Genomic DNA, 23,502 nt, shown 5'->3' with positions numbered 1-23,502 from the left:
TAACTGTAGTCTGACGTTCACAGATTTCAGCTGTAATGGAAGATGTGTTTTTTCTGTGTGTTTGAGCAATCCTGGATGAATGGCTCCTCCTAAACTGTTTGTGGTTCTTTGCTTCTCATCTTTGGTCCTCAGCAGTGGATTTAGGGGTGGACGTCAACCTGTGCCATAAAGAGGTGACAACGGAAAGTTCCGGGGAGTACTTGATACCACGTCGACATGGACCTGGTTCGTGTCTCCAGACTTTGATCGACCTCTTGTCTGAGACTCACAACAGCCTGGTGAGAGAGGTCAGGAGGACGAGCCACACCGAGGACAGGTCAGTCCTGCAGACCCCATGAGGGCTCGGCTCGGTTAGGGGTAGTTCCTCTGCACCTTCAAAATGATCTCAGAACCACAGAACGGTTGATCTTCCTGCCATCTTTGCTCCGTCCTTCATGTTTTCTGTTTGGCTAAGTTGAAAGTATTTCTCCAAGAAAATCTACACGTTATAATCAATGAGTCATGCAATTCTTAAAGTAAAATCCATGTATGTTGCTGTATCAGTTCAAATAAAGAAAGAAAAACTCCATCTCAAGAGTGGGTTTAATCAATCTAAAAGGATTTCTGCTGCAGAGCATACTTCACAGAATCAACTTGGTAAATATTTGATCCTCTTTACATACGATTGCTTCATAAGGCTTTAAAGAATCATGGACAGGAACATCAGAGAGATGTTTTCTTTCTTTCTTTCAATATTTGTTTTGCTCTAAGTTTTGGATTTTTGAGTCCTCATGCGAGCTGCACGATGGTGCAGTAGTTAGCACTTCTGCCTTAGAGTGAGAAGGACCTGGTCCAAATCCCAGCTGGGTTTTTTCTGTGTAGAGGTTGCATGTTCCTGTGCATGTGCATGCCCGAAATTTCTCCAGATTCCTTCAACAGTCCAAAAACATGTTACACAGACTAATTTACTACTTTTAGGCATCCTTAGGTGTGCATGTGTGACCTGCCCAGGTTATATCCCACTTTCAACCTGCAATGGCTGGGTCAGGCTCCTGTGACCTCGAGAGGGATGCAGTGGGTTAAGAAAATGGATAGATAGAGTCATCTAGAATTTTTGTATTTACAGTCAAAGATTTCCGGGGTAGTTTCTGCAAAAAACATGAACTCCAAATGTAAATATGACTAAAAGGAAAAACACCTTTAATATTTTTTTCAGTACTTTAGGAAAAAAGAAAAAGAAAAGCAGAATCTTCCCAACTGTAGTCAACATATTTTCCAGATTTCTTGCAAAACAATTCAATTATACAGCCATTTGTGATAACATGTTGACTGAGGTTACTTGCAGATTTTCTGAGGATTTATAAAAAGTCATGCATTGCATTTATTTATTGTGTAAATCTTTATTTCTTTAGTGAGTTCAGCGTCCCTTTGGAGAGGATTTCAGAGACCCAGCTAACGCTGTGCCACCCTGAGCAGGAGCTCTTGCCGCTTGTTTTAGCAAACTGTAACTACAGTCTGGAAAAAGGCGGAGAGACGGGCTGCAGCTATGACCTGCTGCGCATCCAGACTCAGCTGTGCCGGCGCTTCTTGGCTGGAAAGCCTCTCATCCAGACAGTGCGTTTGAACCCCTTCTGGATACAGAGGCCAGCAAACGCTGCAGCTAACACTCTGCTGAGCTGTGTTTCTTTAATTCACATTAGGACACCTCCAAGTATGTCAACCGGCACCTGCAGGACTTCTCATTGGTTCTCAGTGAAGTCAGAGCAAAGATCTGCCAGGTAGTATTTTTTGTACTTTGAGTTTTTTCTGTTGCATCTTCATTAGTGAACTGGCCATGTTAGTGGTCACATTCCCCTTGTTGGTCGCTCTCCTGTTGCAGAAAGCTCTGAAGGGCTCGGTGAGCAGCACCATGACCACGGTGCTGCGCTCCTACACGGATGTTTGTGACGCCTTGTTTGTGTTGGAGATTGGCCTTCGCTTCCTGGGAAAGACAGGCGGTGACCCCCAGGCTCAACTCTTGTCCTACCTTACTGACTCACTGCACATGCGGCCCCAGATTTCAAGCACTGTAGCCAAGGTATGAGCCCTCAAAGCCAATGAGACAAAGGTTGGTGTCATCTATATCCTGCTGCCTGTCGGACTCTAAAACAAGCTGCAGATTTCTTTTAGTTCATTTATTTATTTTTCTCAAACTCCTTCAGTCTAATAACTTGAACAAAATATTTTTTAGAATTGTCAAGCTTCTCAGTGTGAACTGAGCTTCTGCAGATCTGAACTGTTGGAGCTTTGTTGGAACGTGGGAACATTAGCTACAGAAAATAGTCTTTCTTGATCTTTATGGTATCATGAAAACTAAGACGGTAAGGAGATTTTAGTGAAACACTTTAAACGTCTAATTTTGTTACTTCCACTGAAACAGTAACCCATAACAAAACGTTTTTTTTCTGAAATTCTTTCTTTTCTTCCTTTAAAATCACATTATTTGTTGGTAAAATGAATCTGAGCTACATTTCATTGTCATGCTGGACCATTACTGGCTGCTCTGAGAAGAAGAGGTTTTCTCTGGAAAATTTTAAGTCAAACTTTTGACCAAAAATACTTTTTTATTTTTGTTCTAATTACATTTCAGTGCTGTTGTCAAACACAGGAATACCACTTTACTGTTTACACAAAAACACTCAGAAAATACAGTGAAAGTCAGATATTCTGTGCAGACAAGCCTGTTCTGGCTTGTTTCGAGTCCAAACATGAGGGAATTATGAGGGTAAAAGCTGAAGGTGTTTAGTGTGCCCAAACTTCCTTCTTTTTCAGAGAAAACAAATAATCTGAACAGTTCTGAAGAAGATTGTGTTTAAATGTCACACTAATCACCTTTGCATGTATAAAAGAGGGATAAAACAGGGATTTTCAATACCTCCTGAAATGAGTCGAGTACAGCCATCTGACCTAAAGCTTCTTCATTATTGTATGTATTTTAGGGTATTGGAGAGAGCAAATTAGAACACAGCATCTTTACCTGGCAACTTCTGACTTGTTGGAAATCTGAGCTGATGCTTAAGAGGCAGCAGGTAGGTGAACGCAGATAATACCCTCATGTACCAGGTTGCTGACAAGAACCGATAAATGGCTGATATTTAGGAAAAACAGTAGGAGTTCAGATGCTAACATTTACCAAGCCCATTTTAAATTGAAGGGCACATTTTCTCTTTTCAGGACCCATTTCAAAAGCTTCCCCCAGAGTTTCAGCAGAAGCTTTCCAAGGATGAGAGGAAGGAGTTGAATGCTTTCCTGGCTGTCACAGATGTTGACACTTTCATTTTGGAGCTGCATGAAATCCTCCTCTTGAAGACAGATGCTGCTGACCGGGGTTACCAGTCACACTGGGAGTAAGCAGGAATCTTTAGCTCACAAGTTTTATCCTGAGGCGTCACCGGTGACGCTTAAGCACAAAATATTTAACATACTGTAACTTTTCAACCGCTAACACCATCGACGTTATTCCAGTAGATTGTGAAGGAGAAAAGTGGCTCGTCAATCTACTGGAATGATTGTGTTAACGGTTGAAAAGTTACAGTAAATCAAAGATCAGACACACTGGAGTTCCGGTGTTAAAGGGTTAAAAAGCTGCTAACAGCAGAGTTGCAGTGGGTCAGTTGGTGATGTCGAATGGTTTGCTTATAGCTGTTGTTGTTGTCTCTACAATTTAGAATTAAGAATGTCACAAACTGCTGACATTCCGGGCCCACCACAGTCTAAAGGCATGTATTGATTCCCACCAGCTTTACTCTGAGAGAAGCTCTCAGCTGGAGTCCCCTCCTTTGGCATTTGGAGCCTTTTGACTTCCAGGCGGAGAACGTGACCCGCCGAGCAGCCATCTGTCAGAGGAGAGCAGCTTGATTCCCTTTAGCGACATGTGGTTCCCTCTCAAAGCAGCAGCTGGACAGGAACTCTGGATGAAATGTTTGATGCTGTGCTTACAGGTGTTTTTTGTCTCTGTCTGCAGCATCAGGATCACGTTAGAGAGCCACCTGGAGCAGAAAGGCTCTCCACCTGTGCTGGGGCTGGAGGCTCTGTCAGAGGAGCTCACGCTGGGCCAAGGAGCGGATGTGTGGAGAGCTGCTGTGGAGTTTCAAATGAAGTAGACAGAAATGAAGCCATTCCAAATGATTCAACGTTTAACAAGCTCCTCTTGAGCACATATTTTATTAATCACATATTTTGTAAACTCTTTTGCTTGTAAATGTGTTGTTCGTTTGGTGTTCTGAATCCACCCAATAAATGATCAAACCAAGGTTTGACTTTCTGTGGAATGCTTAACCCCCCCCAAAAAAAAAGAAAAGAAAAGAAAAGACATCACGCTTCTCTTTGCAAAGCCAACCAAACAGACGGGAAGACACGCCCCCTGAAGACGGACGCTGTCTATCAGCCAATCAGGGCTAAGAACCAGAAAGCACAGCTACGATTCCACCAATCAGAGGCGGCGGCAGGCGGAGGGTTTGTTACCACAGAGATGGTGATCCGCGTTGCTTACTGGAGCCTATTTCCCCCCCGGAAGACTTTTCCTGCTTTCCAGAGGGTCTGTTTGGGGAATCGTCGCTGCATCGGAAGCTGGTCGAACGCCAGAGTCCGTCCGCTTGTTCTGTGAGCCGCGGAGACGGAGCGGAGGCTCCACGGAGGAGCTGCGAGCGCGGATCCGCTAGAAATGGAGGCGTCTGCAGCTGTCATCCCAGCAGCGGCTCGTTAGCCTTGATAACACGGAGAGAAGCAGACTAACCCGACGAGGTAACGTTCATGCCGGTCCCCATCACTGGTTTAACAGGAAGAGCCGTTTGGACTCGTTTTCTACTGAAAAGGAGCCTTAAGATAATTGGATTTGCATTCATAAACTTCTTCTTCCTATTATTATTTATTTATTTATAGATTTTTTTTTCATTTTAAAATAGTCTATCATCTCTCTTAATGTGGTTGTTCTTTCTTTTATATATATATATTTTTTTTACGTTTGACAGAAGCTCAAATAACTTCTTTTCAAAATAAAAGCTGCTCTGTGCCAAACAGGATCATGTTAACCAATGTTGAGCAGCATAAGATAATATGTCCTTTTAACTCATAAAAGATCATACTTTTTACCAAAGTTTTTCTTTGCATGTAAAATCTGTTCATTCTGGAGGTAGAGTTGAACAAACAAGATATCTTCATGTCAACAGGATGTAAAAACCTACATAGTTTATCATCTATGTGAACCTCAGACATCACTTTATACATTTAACTCATCTAAATTAGGGCTGCCGCGATTAGTCGACCAATCAATTATTAAAATAGTCAATGACTAAACTAGACTATCTGATATTAAATTTAACAGTCGATTAGTCGTTACTTTCTATTAAATGAAGTCAGATTGTAGTAAAGTTGAAAGTTATGATGGCATTCTGCTAACTTTTTGGAATATTTTGGTATTTATTAAGGTTTTATAAGGTTAATTTGAAGCAGGGGTCACCAACCTTTTTGAAACTTCGGGCTACTTCATGGGTACTGAATCATACGAAGGGCTACCAGTTTGAAATAATAAATTTACTTAGTTTGCCTTTAGTTCTACATTATTAATAATGAATAATGATCCTTCTCTATGTGAAGACACTGATTTCTTAGCATAATTATCAATGACAACGAGCTAGGAAACAAATATCAGTATTCAGAACTTTATTAATCTCAACAGATCTTGTCACATTTTAAGGTAATAACCAAATTCAATGTTTTTAACAAAATTATAACTTATTAATTAATTATTAATTAATTATTATTAATTAATTATAACTATTATTAGTGGATCTAATCTCCTCAAACGCTTTTATTCAGTCTAATGCACCCGTACCTTTATTTTCCTTAAACCTCTGAACAGGTTGATTGACAGATCCCACAGCAGACAAGAATCTGCGCATGGTGCGTTCACTGACCTCTGGACATAAGCGAATAGACACTCGGCCCAACTCAGTCTTTGTCATTTTTAAATAATCCGCAGCAAAACAGATCAGTTTTTCAGAGAAAACGTTGACACTATTTAATCAATCGATTATATACGGTTCAGTGCCGGTGTTCTATGTTTTCTCCAATAAACTGCTTTGTTTTACTGCCGTAATCCAGGGCTCAGTGAACGCACCATTCAGAGACACTCAGCAGCCCTGGGTTCTGTTTCCATTACACATGAAACTTTAACCAAATTCTAGGAATTTAGAAAAAAACACAGTGTCACAATGATATGGTTTCATAATAATGCGATAAAACAGAAACCAACTCACACTATAAGTCATTTAAAAACAAGGCGATGTGTGTGTGTTTTTTTTATTTGATTCACTAAAAAGGAGCATTTGGGTGACGTCACAGCAGTGTGGTGCGCGCGTGTCGCGCTGGCTCGCGCAGCGAGTCCACTGATAGTCTCCGATGCAAGTCAGAAGTCTGTTCAGTGGTATGTAAAAGGATGTCCAGAACAAGTATTCAGACTGCTAGCTGCAGAAGGTCGGCTACAGATGAAGCGATGAGGAAATCTTGGTTATTGATTTTACAGAGGAGATGCACAATCAGCTGTGAAGCTGATCTCTCGTGGCGTCCGCTGTGCTGTACTCAGACAGACAGACACTTCAGAAGCGCATTTAATTAGAAAAAAGTCCATTTCCATTACTGTTCTGTGAAAAATGTCCATCCATTTCAATACGCCCCCAAAACCAGCTCCTCTACGCGCAAAAAGTTTTTTCGAAAAATGCGAGTTTTTTTTTTTTTTTTTTCCAACTGTGTTTACCTTAAAGATAACTAATAATCAAATATTCTCGGTGTCTCCATGTGGGAAAGGGAGAAGGGGACGCCTCATTCTTTGTTATTAGCTGCGTTTCCGTTACACATTTGCGCAAAACTTAATGGAAATTCTAGGAATTAAAAAAAAACACAGTTTTGAAATGACACTGTTTCCATTAAATTATAATTTTGCGATAAAGCACAAACCAACTAACGCGACAAGTCATTAAAAACACGGCGATGAACGACAACAAGTATTTTTTTTTATTTCATTCACTAAAAGGGAGCATGTGGGTGACGTCAAGGCTCTGTCTGGGGCGCGTGCAGCGCAGCTCAACTCAGAAGAGAGAGAAGTCTGTTCAGCGGTTAAAAGAAAAAGCAGCAAATAAGCATCTGGACCTTTTTTCTGCTTGAAAACACCACAACATAAATTCAAGTTTCTGTCACGGCGCTCGCGCTCATGAGACTTCAGGCTCCAAGCTGCAAAAGTGCGTCTGCAGATGAAGTGATGAGGAAAGGAGGAGGAGCTGCTGCGCGATTCTGTATGACCCGAAATTTCTAAAGCGCTTTGACGCTGCGGGACCTCTTGGTGCGCCGACTGTACAGCGCTCAAATCAGACACTTCATACCGAGAAGCACATTTATTTAGAAAAAAGTGTTTCCATTACAATTTTGCGAAAAATGTCTATTTCCTCCTCTAAGCGCAAAAACTTTTTTTAGAAAAATGCCAGTTTTTTCGAAATTGTGGTGTTTCCATTAGGAGAATTTATTATCCAAATTCCAATTTGCGAAATTTCAGAGTTAATGGAAATGCGACTATTGATTATCTTGCTAAGGAGAAAACGATTTAAAAAAAGAAAAATAGTGAGACAGACCGTTTTTGGCTTCAGAAATAATGAACAACTATTTGATGTTTTATTTTTAATTCTTTATAAAGGCAGGTGTGATTTAAAAAAATTGCATCACAATAAAATTAAATTTTCGAGCAGCTAACAAGTGAGTTGTGCTATTTTTAGAAGAGACCTGCGGGCGACTGATGTGGAGCTCGCGGGCGACGTGTTGGTGACCCCTGATTTGAAGTATAGCTAATATTTACTATTTTTGGCTAATTTGGGCTTTTTTCAGTTTTTTAGGCTAATTTCTCATTTAACTAATATTTTAGCTGGCTATTAGCCTCAGTGTTTTCAGCTAATAGCTTCAGTGTTTTCAGCTATCAGCTTCAGCGTTTTTAACCATCATTTTCAGCTATCAGCAATAGCATCTTCCGCGTCCAAATTCAGTTTACAGCATTAACACTAGCATCATCACAGGTACTGCTATATATTTAGTTTTTAGTTGGTTTAAAGCTAATGATGGTTAAGATGTTTACATCCAGTTCTCACATGACCCGATTAGTCAACTAATTGGTAAAAATAATCGGTGATTAGTCGACTATTAAAATAATTGTTTGTGGCAGCACTAATCTAAATTAAATAAATGCCAATAAAGTAATCCTTACTTTAAAAAAATTACAATTTTATTTTTCTTATCCGTAGAGCCTCCATGGAGAGGTAAAAGAGCCACATGTGTCTCTGGAGCTGCAGGTTGCAGAGCCCTGAGCTAGAGGATTTCAGGCTAAACACAGTTATGTTGTCTTGTTTTTTAGTACACGTTTTTGTTTTTGTACCAAATGTGGTTTGACTCAGGTTGTCGTTATAAGGGCTGCCACAAACAATTATTGTAAAAACAACTTGAATTTTTTTGGTATGAAAAAGCTTTTCAATTTGTCAAAATTGGAAAAAAAAGTTAAGTTTTACTCATTTGGTGTAATAATTTAAGTCATTATGACAAACCAAACATATTTTATGAGTTGTCAGAACTCATGTCTTGAAGTTGGAGTTCACCACAACTTGGCAAAGTTTTGAAAACTGTCATGCTTTTGTTGTGAAATCCGGGAACTCCAACTTTTGGAGTTGGTCTTGAAGTAGTCTCAGTATCTGCTACTGGTTGGAGGTTAAGCAGCCTGCCCAGGTAAGTGTTCCCTTGTATTTATTTTGGTTCATATAATGTTGGAAATCAATTGTTAGTGTGTTTCTTCTGCTATATTGTGCTAAACACACTGTGACCAACATTAAAACTTTATCATGTGTTTTTTAGGGAATGCTGCAGACGGTTGAATAAATCTTTCCCTTAAAAAATGTGGGCATTTCCCCCTAACTACTTAATGTCTTAATTGTACCTTTAATCACATATATGACTGAGTGATATTTCATTTTTAAGTAAATAAGCTAATTATTGAGAGAGTTACTGCTAATGAGATAGCTAAGCTGTCTAGGTGGATGTCTCAGTAGGCCGAGTTTAGAGCAGGAAACCTGAGTTCAATACTCAGGGCATGCATTGAGCCCAAGACCCTTGATACTGCTGCCTATCTTGATATTGTGCCGTACTAATACAGGTTTGTGTCAGGAAGGGCATCCAGCATAAAATCTGTGTTGTGAAGGGGTCACAGCTGTTTCACTGTGGTGGTCCCCAGTTGTTTAAGCCAAAAGGTAAACAACAACAACTAACTGTGCGGTTAGAAGAACTTGTGATAACATTATTATACTTTAAGTTACTGCAACTTTAGCTTGAGTGAACAGAAAGTGAAGTGGATCCACAGCTGCAGAGTTTCCTGCTGACATTAGCGCCATGGCTCAGCTTTGAGCCGTTCTGCTGCCTGTTCTGTGGCCGTGCACCCCTAAAGCTACATCAACTTGTCTTTTCTAGCTTTTTTTTTTTCTACACGATGCATACAACAAGGAGCCCTTCGTCCATCCCAAAAGGTTGTCCAGAAGCGTTGGACCTCAGCCTGTCTGGCTCCCAGCTGTCCGTATCCAAACGCCCCAGCAGTGCTTCTCCAGGGAAGTGCTTCTCCCGCTCCATATCGGTGTCTGTGGCTGGTGACAGCAGAACAAAACGCAATGCTCTGGTGAGTAAACATCTGCTGATGGAGAGGACGCCATGATCAAACCCAGATGCTGGAATGAAGAAGAGTGTCCTTAACCCTTTAACACCAGAGGCGTCGCTAGTGACACTTAAACAAAAAATCTTTAACATACTGTAACTTTACTGTAACTTTTCACACCGCTTTTCTCCTTCAGAATCTACTGGAATGATTATGTTAACGGTTGAAAAGTTGCAGTAAATCAAAGAGCAAAAACACTGGAGCTCCGGTGTTGTTTCAGCATTCTGTCAAGCACCACTGGTGACTCTGGTTAAGAAGCATTTCCCCCCTGCAGAGTGATGCACACCTGGGCAGCTCCCGCTCCATCAAGAACCTGAGGCGTTCCAACAGCACCACTCAGGTTAACCAGCAGGCCAAGCTCAGTTTAAGGTACATGTGCTGAACACGCAGATCATCCCCATCTTGGGTCAGCGTGGTTTTTTCTCATCATGGCAGTAGGGGTGTGCCAGAGTATCCACATTGAAATATGTTGTGATATTTAGTCCTGTGATTGATTCTCGATGGTTCTCACCAAGTATGGATCATTTATTTTCATTTGAAGAGGCTGTAAAACGTTACAGTATATTCCTCCTCCTTTGATGAGATGTTCCTTCAGAGGTAGATAGGGGGCGTACGCTGCACCAATGTGTCTGGCAGCTACTTGAATTATTTTAATTTTTTTCTGTTGTTTTCAACAACAGAACAGTACTCCTTAAAATGCTAATGTTCAAATTAACATTAAATTGACACCTTTGGCTTGCCATACTGTCATCCCCTAACCGCACATCCTTGTTCCGGAGCAGGTTTTCTCCTGAGCGGGACAGCTGCTGCTGAAGCGGATTCTACCTGGGAGATTGTCTGAGCCAGACATGGAGACGAGTACCGATGCTTTTATTTAGCTCTTAAAGTTTAATAAACCTGGTATTTCATCATTTGGCTGCTCCATGATGAAGTCGAGAACAGTTTTTGATGGAAGCTCCTCCCACAGGCAGCGAGAGCTTCAAGTTCTCTCACTTTTGGAGAACTGTCAAGCAGCTACTTTAGCGCTTGTTAAAACAAAGACGATTTACAGTACATGAATTTGACGTGAATTCCATTCGATGTGAAGAGACGATTGTTTACAATTCTGTGAGCCCGAGGTGTGTGTGCGCGGGAGGGTGGGGTTGGCGTGGTCCGCGGTTCATGCATGTGCCGAACCGTGGCTTGTGATTCGTTACACGCCTAATCGCGTATTACATCGCATCGAGAGGTAACCAGTGATTCCCAGCTCTAGTTGGCAATGGCAGATTGAAGCGTAAACAGTGCAGAATGAGGTGACCGTGCACAGTGCAGGGACAGCTCGGTCAGACTGTACAACACGTGACTGAAGTGAAGGACAGCAGGCTCACACAGCAGCTGGCAGCTCCACAATAGCGGTGATGTGGCGCCAGCATGCTCCTGCAGGATAAAGGGTGCTGGGGAGTCAAGTGGCTTCTGATGGGGTGACGGGTTGCAGGCGTGGGCTTTGTCCCGTGTAATAGGGGGAAGGGCCAGGACCTCTCAGGTCAGAGAGCCCCTCCCTCCACCAGGCGTCTGTGAAAGGAAGAAGAAGTGTGTGTGTGCACGCTTCACATCTTTTGTCTGGCAGCTGCTGCCATGCCGCCTCCCTTTAAGATGCAGGGCTGAGGGAGTTTTCAGTGTTCAGAGAATGGCTGGGTCTGCCCCCCCCCCCCCCCCCCNNNCTCTGAATCCGTCACTCGCAGAGGTGAAACTAAAGGAATGTGTTGCCAGAATTGTTGGATTCTTTTCTCTGGGCCAGCTGGCTTCCCCCCCTGAAACTCATTTATATAGTTAGACTGAGCCCCCAGCTTAGGTTGCAGAGGGGGGGGGTCATCTGTGTCTGATGGAGGAGGGGTGGAGCACAAGGCCTTTAGGATCAACACATGACCACAGCTGTTCACTGAATTCCTGCAGACGGGGTGGGGATGGGGAGGTGGGATGGGGGGGGGCTCCAGCGGCTATGAAAGCTCATCGCTGAATCAGCCTCGAAAACCTTTGCTTTGTTTAAAAACAAAGCTTTTTCCAAACCCAAAAAAGGATTCACTTTTTAAAATGTCAGCTTTTGAGAAACCATGACTGCTCTGTCGTCTTCCAGTCCCGACCAGACGGACGACTACTTGGCTCTGTTTGATAGCAGCTCAGATGGACGCAAGAAATTGGCGAGTTTAAGCAAGACGGAAAGAACCACGTGGAACATTCTGGTATTTCCCTTCAAACACGCTGACACATTCGTCTGGACCTTCCTTCAGAGAACAGTGGATGTTGATAGAGCTTGAGTTGGGTGTTAGCAGATGTTGTCTGTGTTTAGGACGACCAGCCCAGAACCTTCGCTCAGCACTCAAGCTCTCACAGCACCGGCAGCATGGAATTACCCACCAGTCTGAAGAAAAAGGAGCCTGGCGTCCCTTTAGCGGCGTCCTTCACTGCCAACAACAGGTAGCCCCGCCCCTTTGTTCCACACAGACACACAGGACTGCTGGGGCTCATGTTTCATACCTGCTGATCCTGTCAGCTGATATACCGCCTTTGAGAAGTCTCCCCACACTCCTGCTTCTCTTCAGGAAAACATCAGGAACATGTGTGGGCGGAGTCTGTATGACAGGAGAACGGATATCAAAGCCTGGGTGACAATAATGCCTCAGTGTTTGCTTTTCACAGGAGCAACAAGGGAACTGTGGGCAACTCGGTTACCACCATCTTACACAATAACTATTCTGAAAAGCCTCTCACTCCCAAGAGCTCCAACCAAAAGCCGTCGTTCAAGTACGTGTGAAGTGCTGACCGCCGTGCTTCCCAAGATCCTGCAGCACATCAGCAGCTCTCATGAAACTTCTGGGATCTTTTTCAGCAACCTCCTAAAGGCTACAGCCAACGATGAAGTGTCCCTGGAGAACAGCTCTGTCACCAAATCCCAGAAGAATTTCTCCTTCTCCTCATCAGCTTCAAACAACAGATCCTCAGTGTCGGGTCACTGCAGTCCTCCCTCGCCACGCTGTAGGGAGGCCACGGAGGAGGAGGCGGAGAGGTCAGAGCCCCTGGACACTGAGCTGCACTGAAACCTTGCTTCTCTGGTTTGTGACTCCACTCTTCACCTGCAGGTTCATCCAGCAGGTGAACCAGGCGGCGGTCACCATTCAGTGCTGGTACCGACGCCACGCCAAGAGGAAACACAGCAACAAGGCCGCGCTCAAACTGTTTCTTGCAAATAAAAGAAAGGTATTTATAAGGGCCTCCATTCAGGTTGGGTTCTGTGTTCCTGACCTCTGAAGGTCCGTGCACCTCTGCTGAGCAGGAATGGCAGGAGAAGCGACCGGAGGACTCCCTCCAGGAGCAGCAGCAGAGAAAACTGGAGGACAGAAAACGGATTCGGGAGGAGAAAGCTCGGCTTGCTCGTCTGGCAGCCATCCAGGTACCTCGTCTCATACCACATCTTTACGGAACACTTTTCTTCTGGAATGACATGAAAGAGGATGGTTTTGTTTTTTGAAAAGAAACACAACTACAACAACTTATGAGCAAGTGGGATCAGTTTGATCCTCATAGCGGTTATCTTCTCTGTGCATTAGATCCTCATCTGCAGTTCAGTTTGATGGTCTCCCACTTACCGTCTTTTTATCTAGATTACTTCAGATCATAAGAAACACATGAGATTCACAAGGCATGTGGACTCTTCTAACCCTCAGCCTAATGACCTCATTCAAATATACCAATATGAAGCATATTGTGGAACTATACACAGATCAGATTGCCGATTCGAGTTAGACATGACAGACCTGTTGATCAGAGATTGGACTTTCTCAAACTGAGATGCAGCTGGGAGAGTGTTGTGACAATCAGAGGTGCAGCAGAAACAAAAACATCCAAGTTTTACACCAAAACGCCCAGTTAAAGCTCTGTATGTAAAACCCACAATAACAGGATGATCCATCATGGTGACACACTGAGAAATGATCTTCATGAATCAAGAGGATGACGATGAGATGATGAGTCATCTGCTGGCGGCAGAGCGCTGTCACATCAGGTCACTTTATAAAATGCAGGAAAATGCCTTTAAGAGGAACGGTTTCAAATAAACTGTTCCCTTCTACATGGCCACCAATGCTTTGTGTTGCCTGTTTTTGTAACTCCAGAGTCATTAACACAACAGTTGAACTCAGTGCTGGGTTAGGTAAGAAGACAAGAAAACTCAGAGCCAGTAAAATCGCAACACAATCAAGGAAAAACCTTTAGATGTTCCACTGTCAAATCTCAGTACAGGTATTGTCTGTTTAACTTAAAAAAGAAGGCCTTTACATTTGAAAAATCTAAAAAGTTTGTAATCATTTTCAGGCAGACTGCAGTTTTTCTCTGCCACACAATTTTCTGCTGTTTTTTAACTTTTGAAACTCTAATTTCTGTAGATTTGTATTTTGTACTCAATCACGTTACTCAGCTATTGACAAACCTTAGTTTTGCTGACTTCACCCCCCCACCCCTCGTTTTTTAACATGTTCTACTCCCATCAGTAACAAAAAGAGCTTAAAATTTTAATGAAATGATAAAATCTTTCATTTTCAAGATATTGGATTTTTTCATGCTTTCTAATGTGGGTTTATAACATAGCTTTGTTGCAACTGGGGTTGTAAATAAGAGCCGAAGTTCAAATCCAGAACCCTCTTGTTTTAGCAGGCCTGCATGAACACTCTGTCTCCCTCCTGTGGTGGATCACAGGAGCTGCAGCAGAAAAGAGTCCAGCTGTCTGAAGATGCTCAGCATGCACCTGAAGTGGAGTTGGAAAACGTAATACCAGCTGGTACGATGGGATGGAAGAAGCCGGCGAGGAGCTCCTCTTCTCACGAAACCCCAGTGTTGCAGAGCAACAGCGCCATGTCACCAGCAGACAGCAAATCCACAAACACAGGTTTGCACGCCCCAGCCTCCATCTTTCCTCCTGAACGTTGTGACGGCATGTTTTTCTTAAAAACTCAAAAAATTTAAGGCTGCAGCCAATGGCTGCCAGCCATTATGCTCTAATCATTCATCAATCATCGGTTTCCACAGACTCCAACATGCTGGCTGAGCTGAGCTTCAGAGCCATCTCTCCTGCTACCTCCAGTCAAAGAGGCTTTGTGTGTTCTCAGGTTCATTTTCAGATATTAGCTGTCCTTTTCCTGTGTTGAAATTCTGCATTATTTATGAAATCCTGACTTTCTGTTGTTTTTGATGAAGCAGGAAGAGAGAGCAGAAGGAGATGTTGCTCAGGAGCAAAATGAGAAGCTTATTTGTAAAGAAAACTCTGAACTCAGCCGCCTTCACGCTGCTCAGGTGAAACATTGTGACAGCTTGTCGTAAACTGTTGTTAACCCTTTAACCCCAGAGCTCCAGTGCTTCTGTTCTTTGATTTACTGTAATGCTTTAATTGTTAACATGATAATTCTAGTAGATTCTGAAGGAGAAAAGCGGCTCATCAAGCTGCTTTTCTCCTTCAGAATCACTGGAATTATCATGTTAACGGCTGAAAAGTTACAGCATGTTAAATATTTTATGCTTAAGCGTCACCAGCGACACCTCAGGGGTTAAAGGATTAAGTAGAAAAAGGTTCTTATCTGCGGTCCTTTTGTCTTGACGTCTACCTCCCTGTGGGGGGGCACAGGGGGTGCCGCAGAGAAGACCACTGCCGGTATCAGCTGCTGCAAGGGGATGCAAGAAACAGCTCCAAATGTCTTCAACCAAGAAAAGTTCTGTGTCTGTCAGCCCATCACTGAGCAACAACAGCCTAATGTCACCAACCAAGAGCCCAGGTTTGTCCTGCCAGTCATCAGGTTGTGCTAAGAGACATTTTCACATGTGAAAACTTCCACTAACTTTCATCCAAATGCTGCAGCTGACGGAGGGGACGTCGACTTCAGAGCTGCTTCTCCAGCCCTGTCCTATCCCGGAGTGTTTCAGTGCTCTCAGGTGAGGGACTGAAAACCTGACTAGGATTTCTGTTTACCACCTTTCATGGTTTGGTATGTCTTTACTGTAGGACGTCCTGCAGAGGTCTGTGAGTATGGAGGACCAACATCAGGCTTCCAGCAGACCTCCGTCAAAAACCACCCTCAATGAGCTGCTGGACACCCTGAAGCTGCTGGAGGAGGAGCCACAACGGCTTCCAAAGTCCTACCACAAGGAGAAGTACGCCTGGATCAATGAGGTCGGTGTGAAGGTTCACGCAGTGAAGCCTAGATCTCTTCACCATCAAACAGAAAATCAAAAATGTCTTTCCGGTCATGCTCAAAGGATGCCGACTCCAACTCTCTCACCACTGACAACCTGGAGCGCCACGGCCAGATGAACAACCACGCTTCACTGCCAGACGGGGGAGCGCTGCTCTCAGAGGCCAAACTGCAGAGCATCATGAGCTTCTTGGATGAAATGGAGAAGTCTGAGCAGGAGAGACCCCGATCCATCACCTCAGGCTCTCACAGAGAAGTACAGAATCTCACCACACATTCCTGATGATTTAGCTGAAGTTGGGGGTGCTACAGCTGGTGTTTGTTGGCTTTGTTTCCAGGCGCTGCTGTCTGAAGATGAGCTGGTTGGCGTTGAACACGCATCCGCTACTGCAGCCGAAGTCACCGGCTCTGTGATGAGATTGAAAATGGAGCTGGAGGAGAAGAAGTGCAGCGTCAGCATGCTGCAAACAGCGCTGGTGAGGAGGAGGAGGAGGACGCTCTTCACTTCTGGATTTGTTGCCTTTTGGCACAAACATGCAGAAAAGTTATGGGTTTGCGGGTTTTGTCTCTTGGGTTCAGGCCCAGCAGAGAGAGCTGACAACAAGACATGTGAAGGAGACAGAGAGGGAGCTGAGCCGGAGCCTCCAGCTCCAGAAGGAACAATACGAAGCTACCATTCAGAGGCACCTCGCCTTCATCGACCAGGTGTGCAGACATGCAGCCGTTGTCACGTGCACATCCTTCCCTCTGTAACTTGTGGTGTCTCCAGCTCATCAGTGATAAAAAGGCTCTAAGCGAGCGCTGTGAAGGAGTGCTCACAGAGCTGAAGCAGGTGGACCTGAAGTACACTAAGAAGATTGCACAAATGCAGCAGCAGCATGAGATGGTGAGTTCACTGCAGCGGAAAAATCCACTCCAGGTGTCTTACCGTGCACTTCCCCTGCGGTGACTCAGACTGGCTCTGTCCGTCTTCTCATCTGTCCTTTCTCCTAACTTCTGTCTGCTCGGCCTCATCTGTATATCTGTTCTTTCTCACCTTATAGGTGTGGCAAATTCTCGGCCCCTTGTGTGAGGTAATTCACTTTCTCCTGTGGTTTGTCTTTGCTGCACTTATTCCCCTTCTGACTTGGGTTTCATTTGTCTGGTGCATCACTTCTCTGGAACAGTCTGTCTGCATGTGAGTCCATGTGCGCTCCACTGCTCCAGGTTTAGTTCTGATCATTACCAGCAGTGTCCTCAGTCCTCCTCCTTTCACTGCCAGCATCTCCTGTCATTCTGTGTCACAAAGAAAACACTTCAGTAACTCTTCATCGCTGTTTCATCTTCTCCTTCTGCAGGAAATCAAGAAGTTAAAAGACCTGATGAGTGCATCGGAGAAAATCCGGCGAGAAAAGTGGATTGATGAGAAAACCAAGAAGATCAAGGAGATCACAGTGAAAGGTTGTGTGTAAAGTCTGCCACACTTATTTGAACCCCGTCTGACCTGTAGAGAACGGAGGCTCTTTATTTGTATGCATTAAGAGGGTTTTGATGTGTCTGCGTTCATCTTTTCAACCAATAGGATCCAATGGTTCCTGGATTCTGCTGAACCTTTTCTAGTGTCCAAACTAGTGAGAAGTAGCTCTGAAAGCCTTTTCTGCTCTCAGCGCCAGAGGTTTAATGAAACAGGAGGACATATCAACTGTAGTGAAGGCTGACGGAGCAGCAGAGGACCAACATCCGAGCTAAACCACTGAGCCGATGAGATCTGTACCTCCAAACCACCAGCTGTGTGTTTCTGTTCTGCCGGGCCACATCTGAAGCCTGTTCTCCACACACGGGGCAGGGGAAACATGGACTTTTTGATATGCCGGTACTGTTGCCCCCCCCCCCATGAGACAATCCAAGATCTTTAACACTGTTGCTTTTTTGACAGCCAAGCATTCAAATCTTGGCAAAGATCTGATCTCTTTTCCTAGCTGGAGCGGCGTTCTGCTTCCAATTCTTTTACCGGAACATTGCTCTGGACCTGTCTAACTAGACCGTTTCGGACCTCTTTGGACCCCTCCGGACCGCTCCGGACCGCTCCAGCTTCCTTTCACCCCTGCTTCAGGGTCTAACTGAGACTCCTCAGCTTGTTTCCATGTGTTCTGCGTAGTGCTCTGTTGTTGCTCCTGCTGTCTTTCATAGGACTTTGCAGAGTTGAAGTGGTTTGTGAAGTTTAAGGAAAACATGGACGGCCGCGTCCACACTAAGCCTCTCCTGAAGACTTGTTTGTGATTTGTGGTGTCAGCTGGTTAACCCGGTTACCTGACAACAACCTGTCCATGCCACGAAGGAGAAGCTCTAAACTGAAGAGGATGTTTTGGGGGGCCTCCTGAAAGCAGTTGGGGCAGGTTCCAGTGTGTTGAGCCCCTGTTAGCCACAAAACAGTGCAGGAAAGGCTTCTGTGTTTTCATGGAGCTCCTTCTAAAGTCATGTTTAAGGGAAAGAGTCTTACTGAAGCAATTTCACATCACATTCCTGGAGGTCCTGATGGTTAAAGAGATCTGAGTTACAAAGAGAAAGGGGGTTCTATTGGTGTTTTATGCTTTATTTAATTATTTTTACTCTATCCCCTTAAAGTCCCCCTACAACAATTATTTTTATTGTCTTTAAACGTTCCCAGTGGGGTTTTAATTAAGACTGTGAAGTTTTAAACAAAAACTTCACATCCTAAATGTCTTAAAAAGGCATTTTTCCTGTTGACCTTCTTTCCAAAATATCCTCTGTGACAGCGTGGCTTATGTTGCTGAGCAGTGTAACCCCGCCCCTTATCCCCCCTAGCGAGACACAGACTTTGATAAGCCCATGAAAAACTAAAATAAAACGTGATCATTCAGACTGCATTGCAGCAGCAGCAGCTCTAGCTGGAGCTCAGAACTGATTTCATGCTAGCACATGATGATTGATGAATTCACTTGAACTACAAATCTAATGAAATACCAGAATACTGAGGGTCTAATCACGCGTCGTTTTCTAACTGAGTGCAGTAGTGTTGATGTTTTAGATGCAGATGAAGGGTTACGTTCAGGAGAACGTTGTGGTGTCCACTTAAACCACCTGGTGGATCCTAAGCGGAGCTGCTGTAAGGAGCAGCTATCCAACCCGTGGAGGAGCACCACTCCTGCTGCAGCTGCTCCTCAGCGGGTTGGATCAAACGTGGACAGCATATTTGTGACAGCTGATGGGATTTTAATTTCAGTTTCTTTTTAAATACGTGAGACCAACTTAAAAAAAAGTCCCGTCTTGGACGCAATTAAAATACGAGCAGTCAATGCAATCACCGCGTCTCTGTCCAGTTGAAAAATGTCTCTTCTTCCTCAAATAATCTGTGACCAATAAATCCAATCAATTTCCTCAGATTCCTTTGGAAAATAATGAGAGCTAACATCAGTCTGGCCTTTCACTGAATTACAATCCTTTACAGCACAGAAGAGGGACGTTATATTATCTTCTCCGGCCTCTACAGCTACATCGGGTTAGCTAGCTACTGTGACGTATGAAAGTCTCAGGAATTCAAACGGAGTTTTTGTCTGAGTGACAGCAACTTAAAAGGAGAAATACTCGGAAATGCAAACACTAAATGATTTCTTAATATATTTTTTCTCTTTCAGAAAAAAAATGCCACACTTGTTAAAAACTCAAAAATATGATTTTCATTGGAGGAAGACTTTAAGTTAAAGATTGAACATAGAAAAAGTCATTTTAAATGACTGAGTTCTTGAAAGCAGAGAAGTTAGCAGAAGTTTCTTTACTGATGGTGTTAGTGCTTTATTTTCTGTCTTCGGTGTGCTGAAGTTGTCAGGCGGTTCAGGTGATAAGTTTGTAAAACGATTAATATCAGCTAAAAAAAAAGAACCTGTGTAAACATGACTCAAGTCCTGACCCCCCCTTCAGGACTGGAACCAGAGATCCAGAAGCTAATATCAAAGCACAAGCAGGAGCTGAAGAAGCTGCGTGCGCTGCACGAGGCAGAACTGCTGCAGGCGGATGAACGGGCGGCACAGCACTACGTCTGCCAGTGTGAGGAGCTCCGGCTGCAGCTGGAGAAGGAGAAGGAGGAGCATTGCCAGAGGGAGAGAGACCTGGCCAAGCAGAGGTTAGCAGGGCTTCATCATTTCCAAGTGGCCTTTCATACAACTTCAGCCTTTATCGTACTGGAATGAACAAAAAAACAGGAAAGCATTCATTTTTCCTTTGATTTGGTTTATGTCAGGTATGAAAAGCAGCTGCAGGAGGAGGAGTTTTCCCTGCAGCAGCAGAGGAGGCGGCTCTACAAGGAGGTGTCTGATGACAAAGACAGGCTGGCTCAGCTAGCTGCCAGGTGAGGTCCAAGGTCCTATTTCAGTGGAGGGATAACCTCCAACACAGTGACTGTATACGAGCATTTCAAACGGGAAGTACCTGCTGGCTCCAAGAAGGCAGAATCCCAGAGACTTCTGCAGAGAAATCAACAGCTGTTACTCAGACGAACCATTCTAGCTCTGATAGCTTTCCTCAAAGCCACTCTCCAATCATCTTTTGATTGTTGTAAAAGCTTTCCCAGAGGTCTTTTAATGAGGATTATGCAATCTAAAAAAAGTCTAAAAACCTGTGACATTTTCTGGGACATAGTTTCTGCAGAGCAGCAGGAGTTCCTTAGAAATTCCCCTCTGAGTCGTGGTCCATGCTCATTTCCCATCATCCCTGTTTACAGTCCTTCCCACCAGCTTACAGCCCCTCACAACTCTGGTAATATTAGTGGTGCACCAAAAACGGACCAGGTTCCAGCTCAGACGAAAACAAAGACGTTCATGGATCTATTTGTCTACAAGTGGATGCATCAGAATGGAGCAGAGCAGGGAGACTGTGGCCTGTGGATCGTAGTTTGTACGTGACAACTATAAGCTTTTTCATCAGATGCCACAATCAAAGTAGGGGTGGTATCTGCTGGCCCCCAGCCCAAACATTTGACTGACAGATTCTCCCAAGCCTGCTTTCAGTGGAAGTGCTGTGGGCGTGGAACAAGCTCACCTTTACTGTGGTTCTTTAAATTTAATAAAAACACTAATGACTGAATAAAGAAGAGATGAGTTATTTAAGTGTTGTCCTTTGTGTTTAGCAAACAGAAAGCAAAAAAAAAAAAAAAACAGTTGAATTTACTGTCATAAATTCTGTAGAAATGTTCTTTAAATTTGTGTTTTTAATTTAGAGATAGTCAAATAAAAGTCTCTAAAAATGTGTAATTTTGGTAAATTACACCAAAGTGGTTAAAGTTTTGAACAAATGCCGTATAAAGTAATTGAAAATGATTTAGAGTTGTGTGATTTGTGCTTTACTTCTCAGAGAATGACAATCAGTTTATTCTGAATGTTTTGAGTTTTTCTTTTAATAAATATATTCTATATTTTTTATACATTTTTGAGAGTAAAAGAAAAAAAATGTCACAAAATTCTAATGATAAAAAACAGCATTGCATTTTTAGTTCAAGTAAAGCTGCTGCAGCAGGAGGACCTTTTTGACACAGGGTGGGTTTTGTTTTGAAAGGATCTAGTGTGCACTGCTGTCAAAAGTAAAAGAAGTTACAACTGTTATATATAGAAACATATAGACAATGAAATTGTAATTCACTTGTTGTAAAATGTTAAAGCTATATTTATAGATAAAGGTTATATTGCCAAAAAAGCATTTATATTGTGCATTTTTTTTTTTAAATGATACAGCGGGACTTTAAGTCTCTCATAGGTTCTGGTTGGTAAGAAACTAGACCATATGACTCTTTTAGTGTTAAAGGTTGCAGACCCCTGCTCTAGCCCCTCTCCTTTCCATCCATCCATTTTCTTGACCGCTTCATCCCGTTCGGGGTCGCGGGGTGCCGGAGCCTTTCCCGGCCTCTGATGGGCGAAGGCGGGGTACACCCTGGACAGGTCTCCAGTCTGTCGCAGGGCCTCAATCACACACACATTCACTCTCACATCCATACCTAATGGCAATTTAGAGTCACCAATTAACCTATGAAGCATGTCTTTGGACGGTGGGAGGAAGCCGGAGTCCCTGGTGAAAACCCACGCATGCACGGGGAGAACATGCAAACTCCACACAGAAAGGTCCCAAATCCCCCCTCTCCTTTCCCCTTCATTTATCCCTCCAAATGGAGAGTTATGGAAAAATAATGTCTCATATTTCAGACGTCACTTTCGTTCAATGACGTTGCTAGTTATAGCGTGGAGCTTCCAGCTCTCAAATATACATAACAACAGCGGTTTTATAACTTTAAAAAGTTCATGCTACAACAGAAAGTCATTACTTACATTTAAACTGCTGTGGTTCAGAGCGCACTCACGTGAAGAAAAGAGCTTCTCAGCGTGACGCGGTTTAGCCTCGTGACGGAGGACTTTATACTCCGTTTGGAGGGTCGGATTTAAACAAAAAAAAATCCCGGATCCACTTGCACTTAAACTGCCTCTTCTAATGGAGGAGAAGGGGAGAATTCTGACTGGGGCTGTGTTCTGTTTTGGACACAGGGAGCAGCCCTGGAGGCCTGATTGCTCATCTTTCGTCTTTTCAAATATCTTGCATGTCTGTTGCAGACAGCGCACAGAGCTAGAAGACCTGCGGCGGCAGCTGGAGGAGAACAGCTCTTTGGCAGAGCGAGCGCTCCGGGAAGAGCTGGATAAGACCAAAGGAGAGCAAGAAAGGAGGCACCAGGTGATCAGTCGTCACTTTGACACAGAACAATCGCACACCTGTTGTTTCCTGGGCTTCGAGCAGAAGGATGTGGGAAGCTCATGATCCGTGTTGCTGTGCTGTTAGATGGAGATGAAAGTGTTACAAGAACAGCTGGACATGGAAAAGAATACGTGGGAAGAAAGTTACAGGAAAAAGGAGGTTTGAAGTGATGAGACTAAGCTTCTTCTGATTTAAAAATGATTCATCAGATGATCCATTTATTCTCTGAATTCATGTATGTTTTCCACAGGAAGCACGGATGTTGAGTCGTGAACGCGAGATGAAGGAAGAACTGCGGCGAGAACGAGACAAAGAGATTGAACTCGCCATCTGGACCCTGGAGGAAGAAACCAGCAAAGACAAAGAGGAGTGTGAGCGTGCAGCTGACAACAGGTGAGTGTCTGAGCTCTCACCTGCACTGAAGAAAAGCTGTTCCCCTTTATGAATCAATTGATTTGATTTACAATTCATTAATATTCAATAAAATATTCCTTTAATCCTCCATTTTCCATCTGAAATCTATTTAGTTTGACTGCGAAATGCCTGGATTTTAAATAATACAATTTGAAATCCTTAAATTACCTGAAAACATTTTTAGGACTGAAAAAAACCTAGAATTGAATGTTAAAGTAATTCATGGGGGGATCAGTGTTGTATTTCTCACCATCCATAAAAACAGCCCTAGTATGTCTTTTAAGTTGTTGTTTTTTTTAATTGTTTCTATTAGAGCTGTCAGGCGATTAAATTTTTTAATCGCGATTAATCGCATTGTCCTGAGTTAACTCGCGATTAATCGCAAATTTACATGTG

The 23,502-nt window shown here is 43.5% G+C and overlaps 2 protein-coding genes across 8 annotated transcripts in view; both read left to right on the top strand.

Annotated features, from left to right (window-relative positions):
* rnf213b (ring finger protein 213b) overlaps window positions 1–4,271 on the top strand; it is a 56,790-nt gene extending 52,519 nt beyond the window's left edge. For 6 of the 7 annotated variants that reach the window (XM_024284461.2, XM_024284458.2, XM_024284456.2 and 3 more), the window contains 7 exons: window positions 133–316; window positions 1,392–1,593; window positions 1,680–1,757; window positions 1,859–2,056; window positions 2,958–3,047; window positions 3,193–3,365; window positions 3,983–4,271. In XM_024284461.2, the coding sequence (XP_024140229.1) occupies window positions 133–316; window positions 1,392–1,593; window positions 1,680–1,757; window positions 1,859–2,056; window positions 2,958–3,047; window positions 3,193–3,365; window positions 3,983–4,121 (1,064 nt within the window). In that variant the 3' untranslated portion in view covers window positions 4,122–4,271. The remainder of the gene's footprint in view (window positions 1–132; window positions 317–1,391; window positions 1,594–1,679; window positions 1,758–1,858; window positions 2,057–2,957; window positions 3,048–3,192; window positions 3,366–3,982) is intronic. The other variant, XM_024284459.2, reaches the window with a different exon arrangement.
* An 84-nt stretch (window positions 4,272–4,355) lies between these two features.
* The window catches only part of cep131 (centrosomal protein 131), a gene marked incomplete in the record, with an annotated part of 29,791 nt that continues 10,644 nt past the window's right edge, over window positions 4,356–23,502 (top strand). Inside the window, 26 exon segments of the mRNA XM_024284463.2 lie at window positions 4,356–4,761; window positions 9,511–9,712; window positions 10,023–10,117; window positions 11,862–11,967; window positions 12,075–12,202; window positions 12,425–12,529; window positions 12,615–12,791; window positions 12,865–12,982; window positions 13,059–13,175; window positions 14,477–14,666; window positions 14,807–14,886; window positions 14,975–15,070; window positions 15,399–15,546; window positions 15,630–15,703; window positions 15,774–15,941; window positions 16,028–16,219; window positions 16,302–16,439; window positions 16,543–16,668; window positions 16,733–16,849; window positions 17,007–17,036; window positions 17,301–17,403; window positions 19,882–20,083; window positions 20,201–20,308; window positions 22,554–22,671; window positions 22,777–22,851; window positions 22,943–23,085. Coding sequence (XP_024140231.1) covers window positions 9,530–9,712; window positions 10,023–10,117; window positions 11,862–11,967; window positions 12,075–12,202; window positions 12,425–12,529; window positions 12,615–12,791; window positions 12,865–12,982; window positions 13,059–13,175; window positions 14,477–14,666; window positions 14,807–14,886; window positions 14,975–15,070; window positions 15,399–15,546; window positions 15,630–15,703; window positions 15,774–15,941; window positions 16,028–16,219; window positions 16,302–16,439; window positions 16,543–16,668; window positions 16,733–16,849; window positions 17,007–17,036; window positions 17,301–17,403; window positions 19,882–20,083; window positions 20,201–20,308; window positions 22,554–22,671; window positions 22,777–22,851; window positions 22,943–23,085 — 3,137 coding nt within the window.

This window comes from Oryzias melastigma, linkage group LG19 (genome assembly GCF_002922805.2).
Source record: "Oryzias melastigma strain HK-1 linkage group LG19, ASM292280v2, whole genome shotgun sequence".
NCBI classification, from domain to species: Eukaryota; Metazoa; Chordata; class Actinopteri; order Beloniformes; family Adrianichthyidae; genus Oryzias; species Oryzias melastigma.
This window is presented reverse-complemented; position numbering and strand designations above follow the sequence as displayed.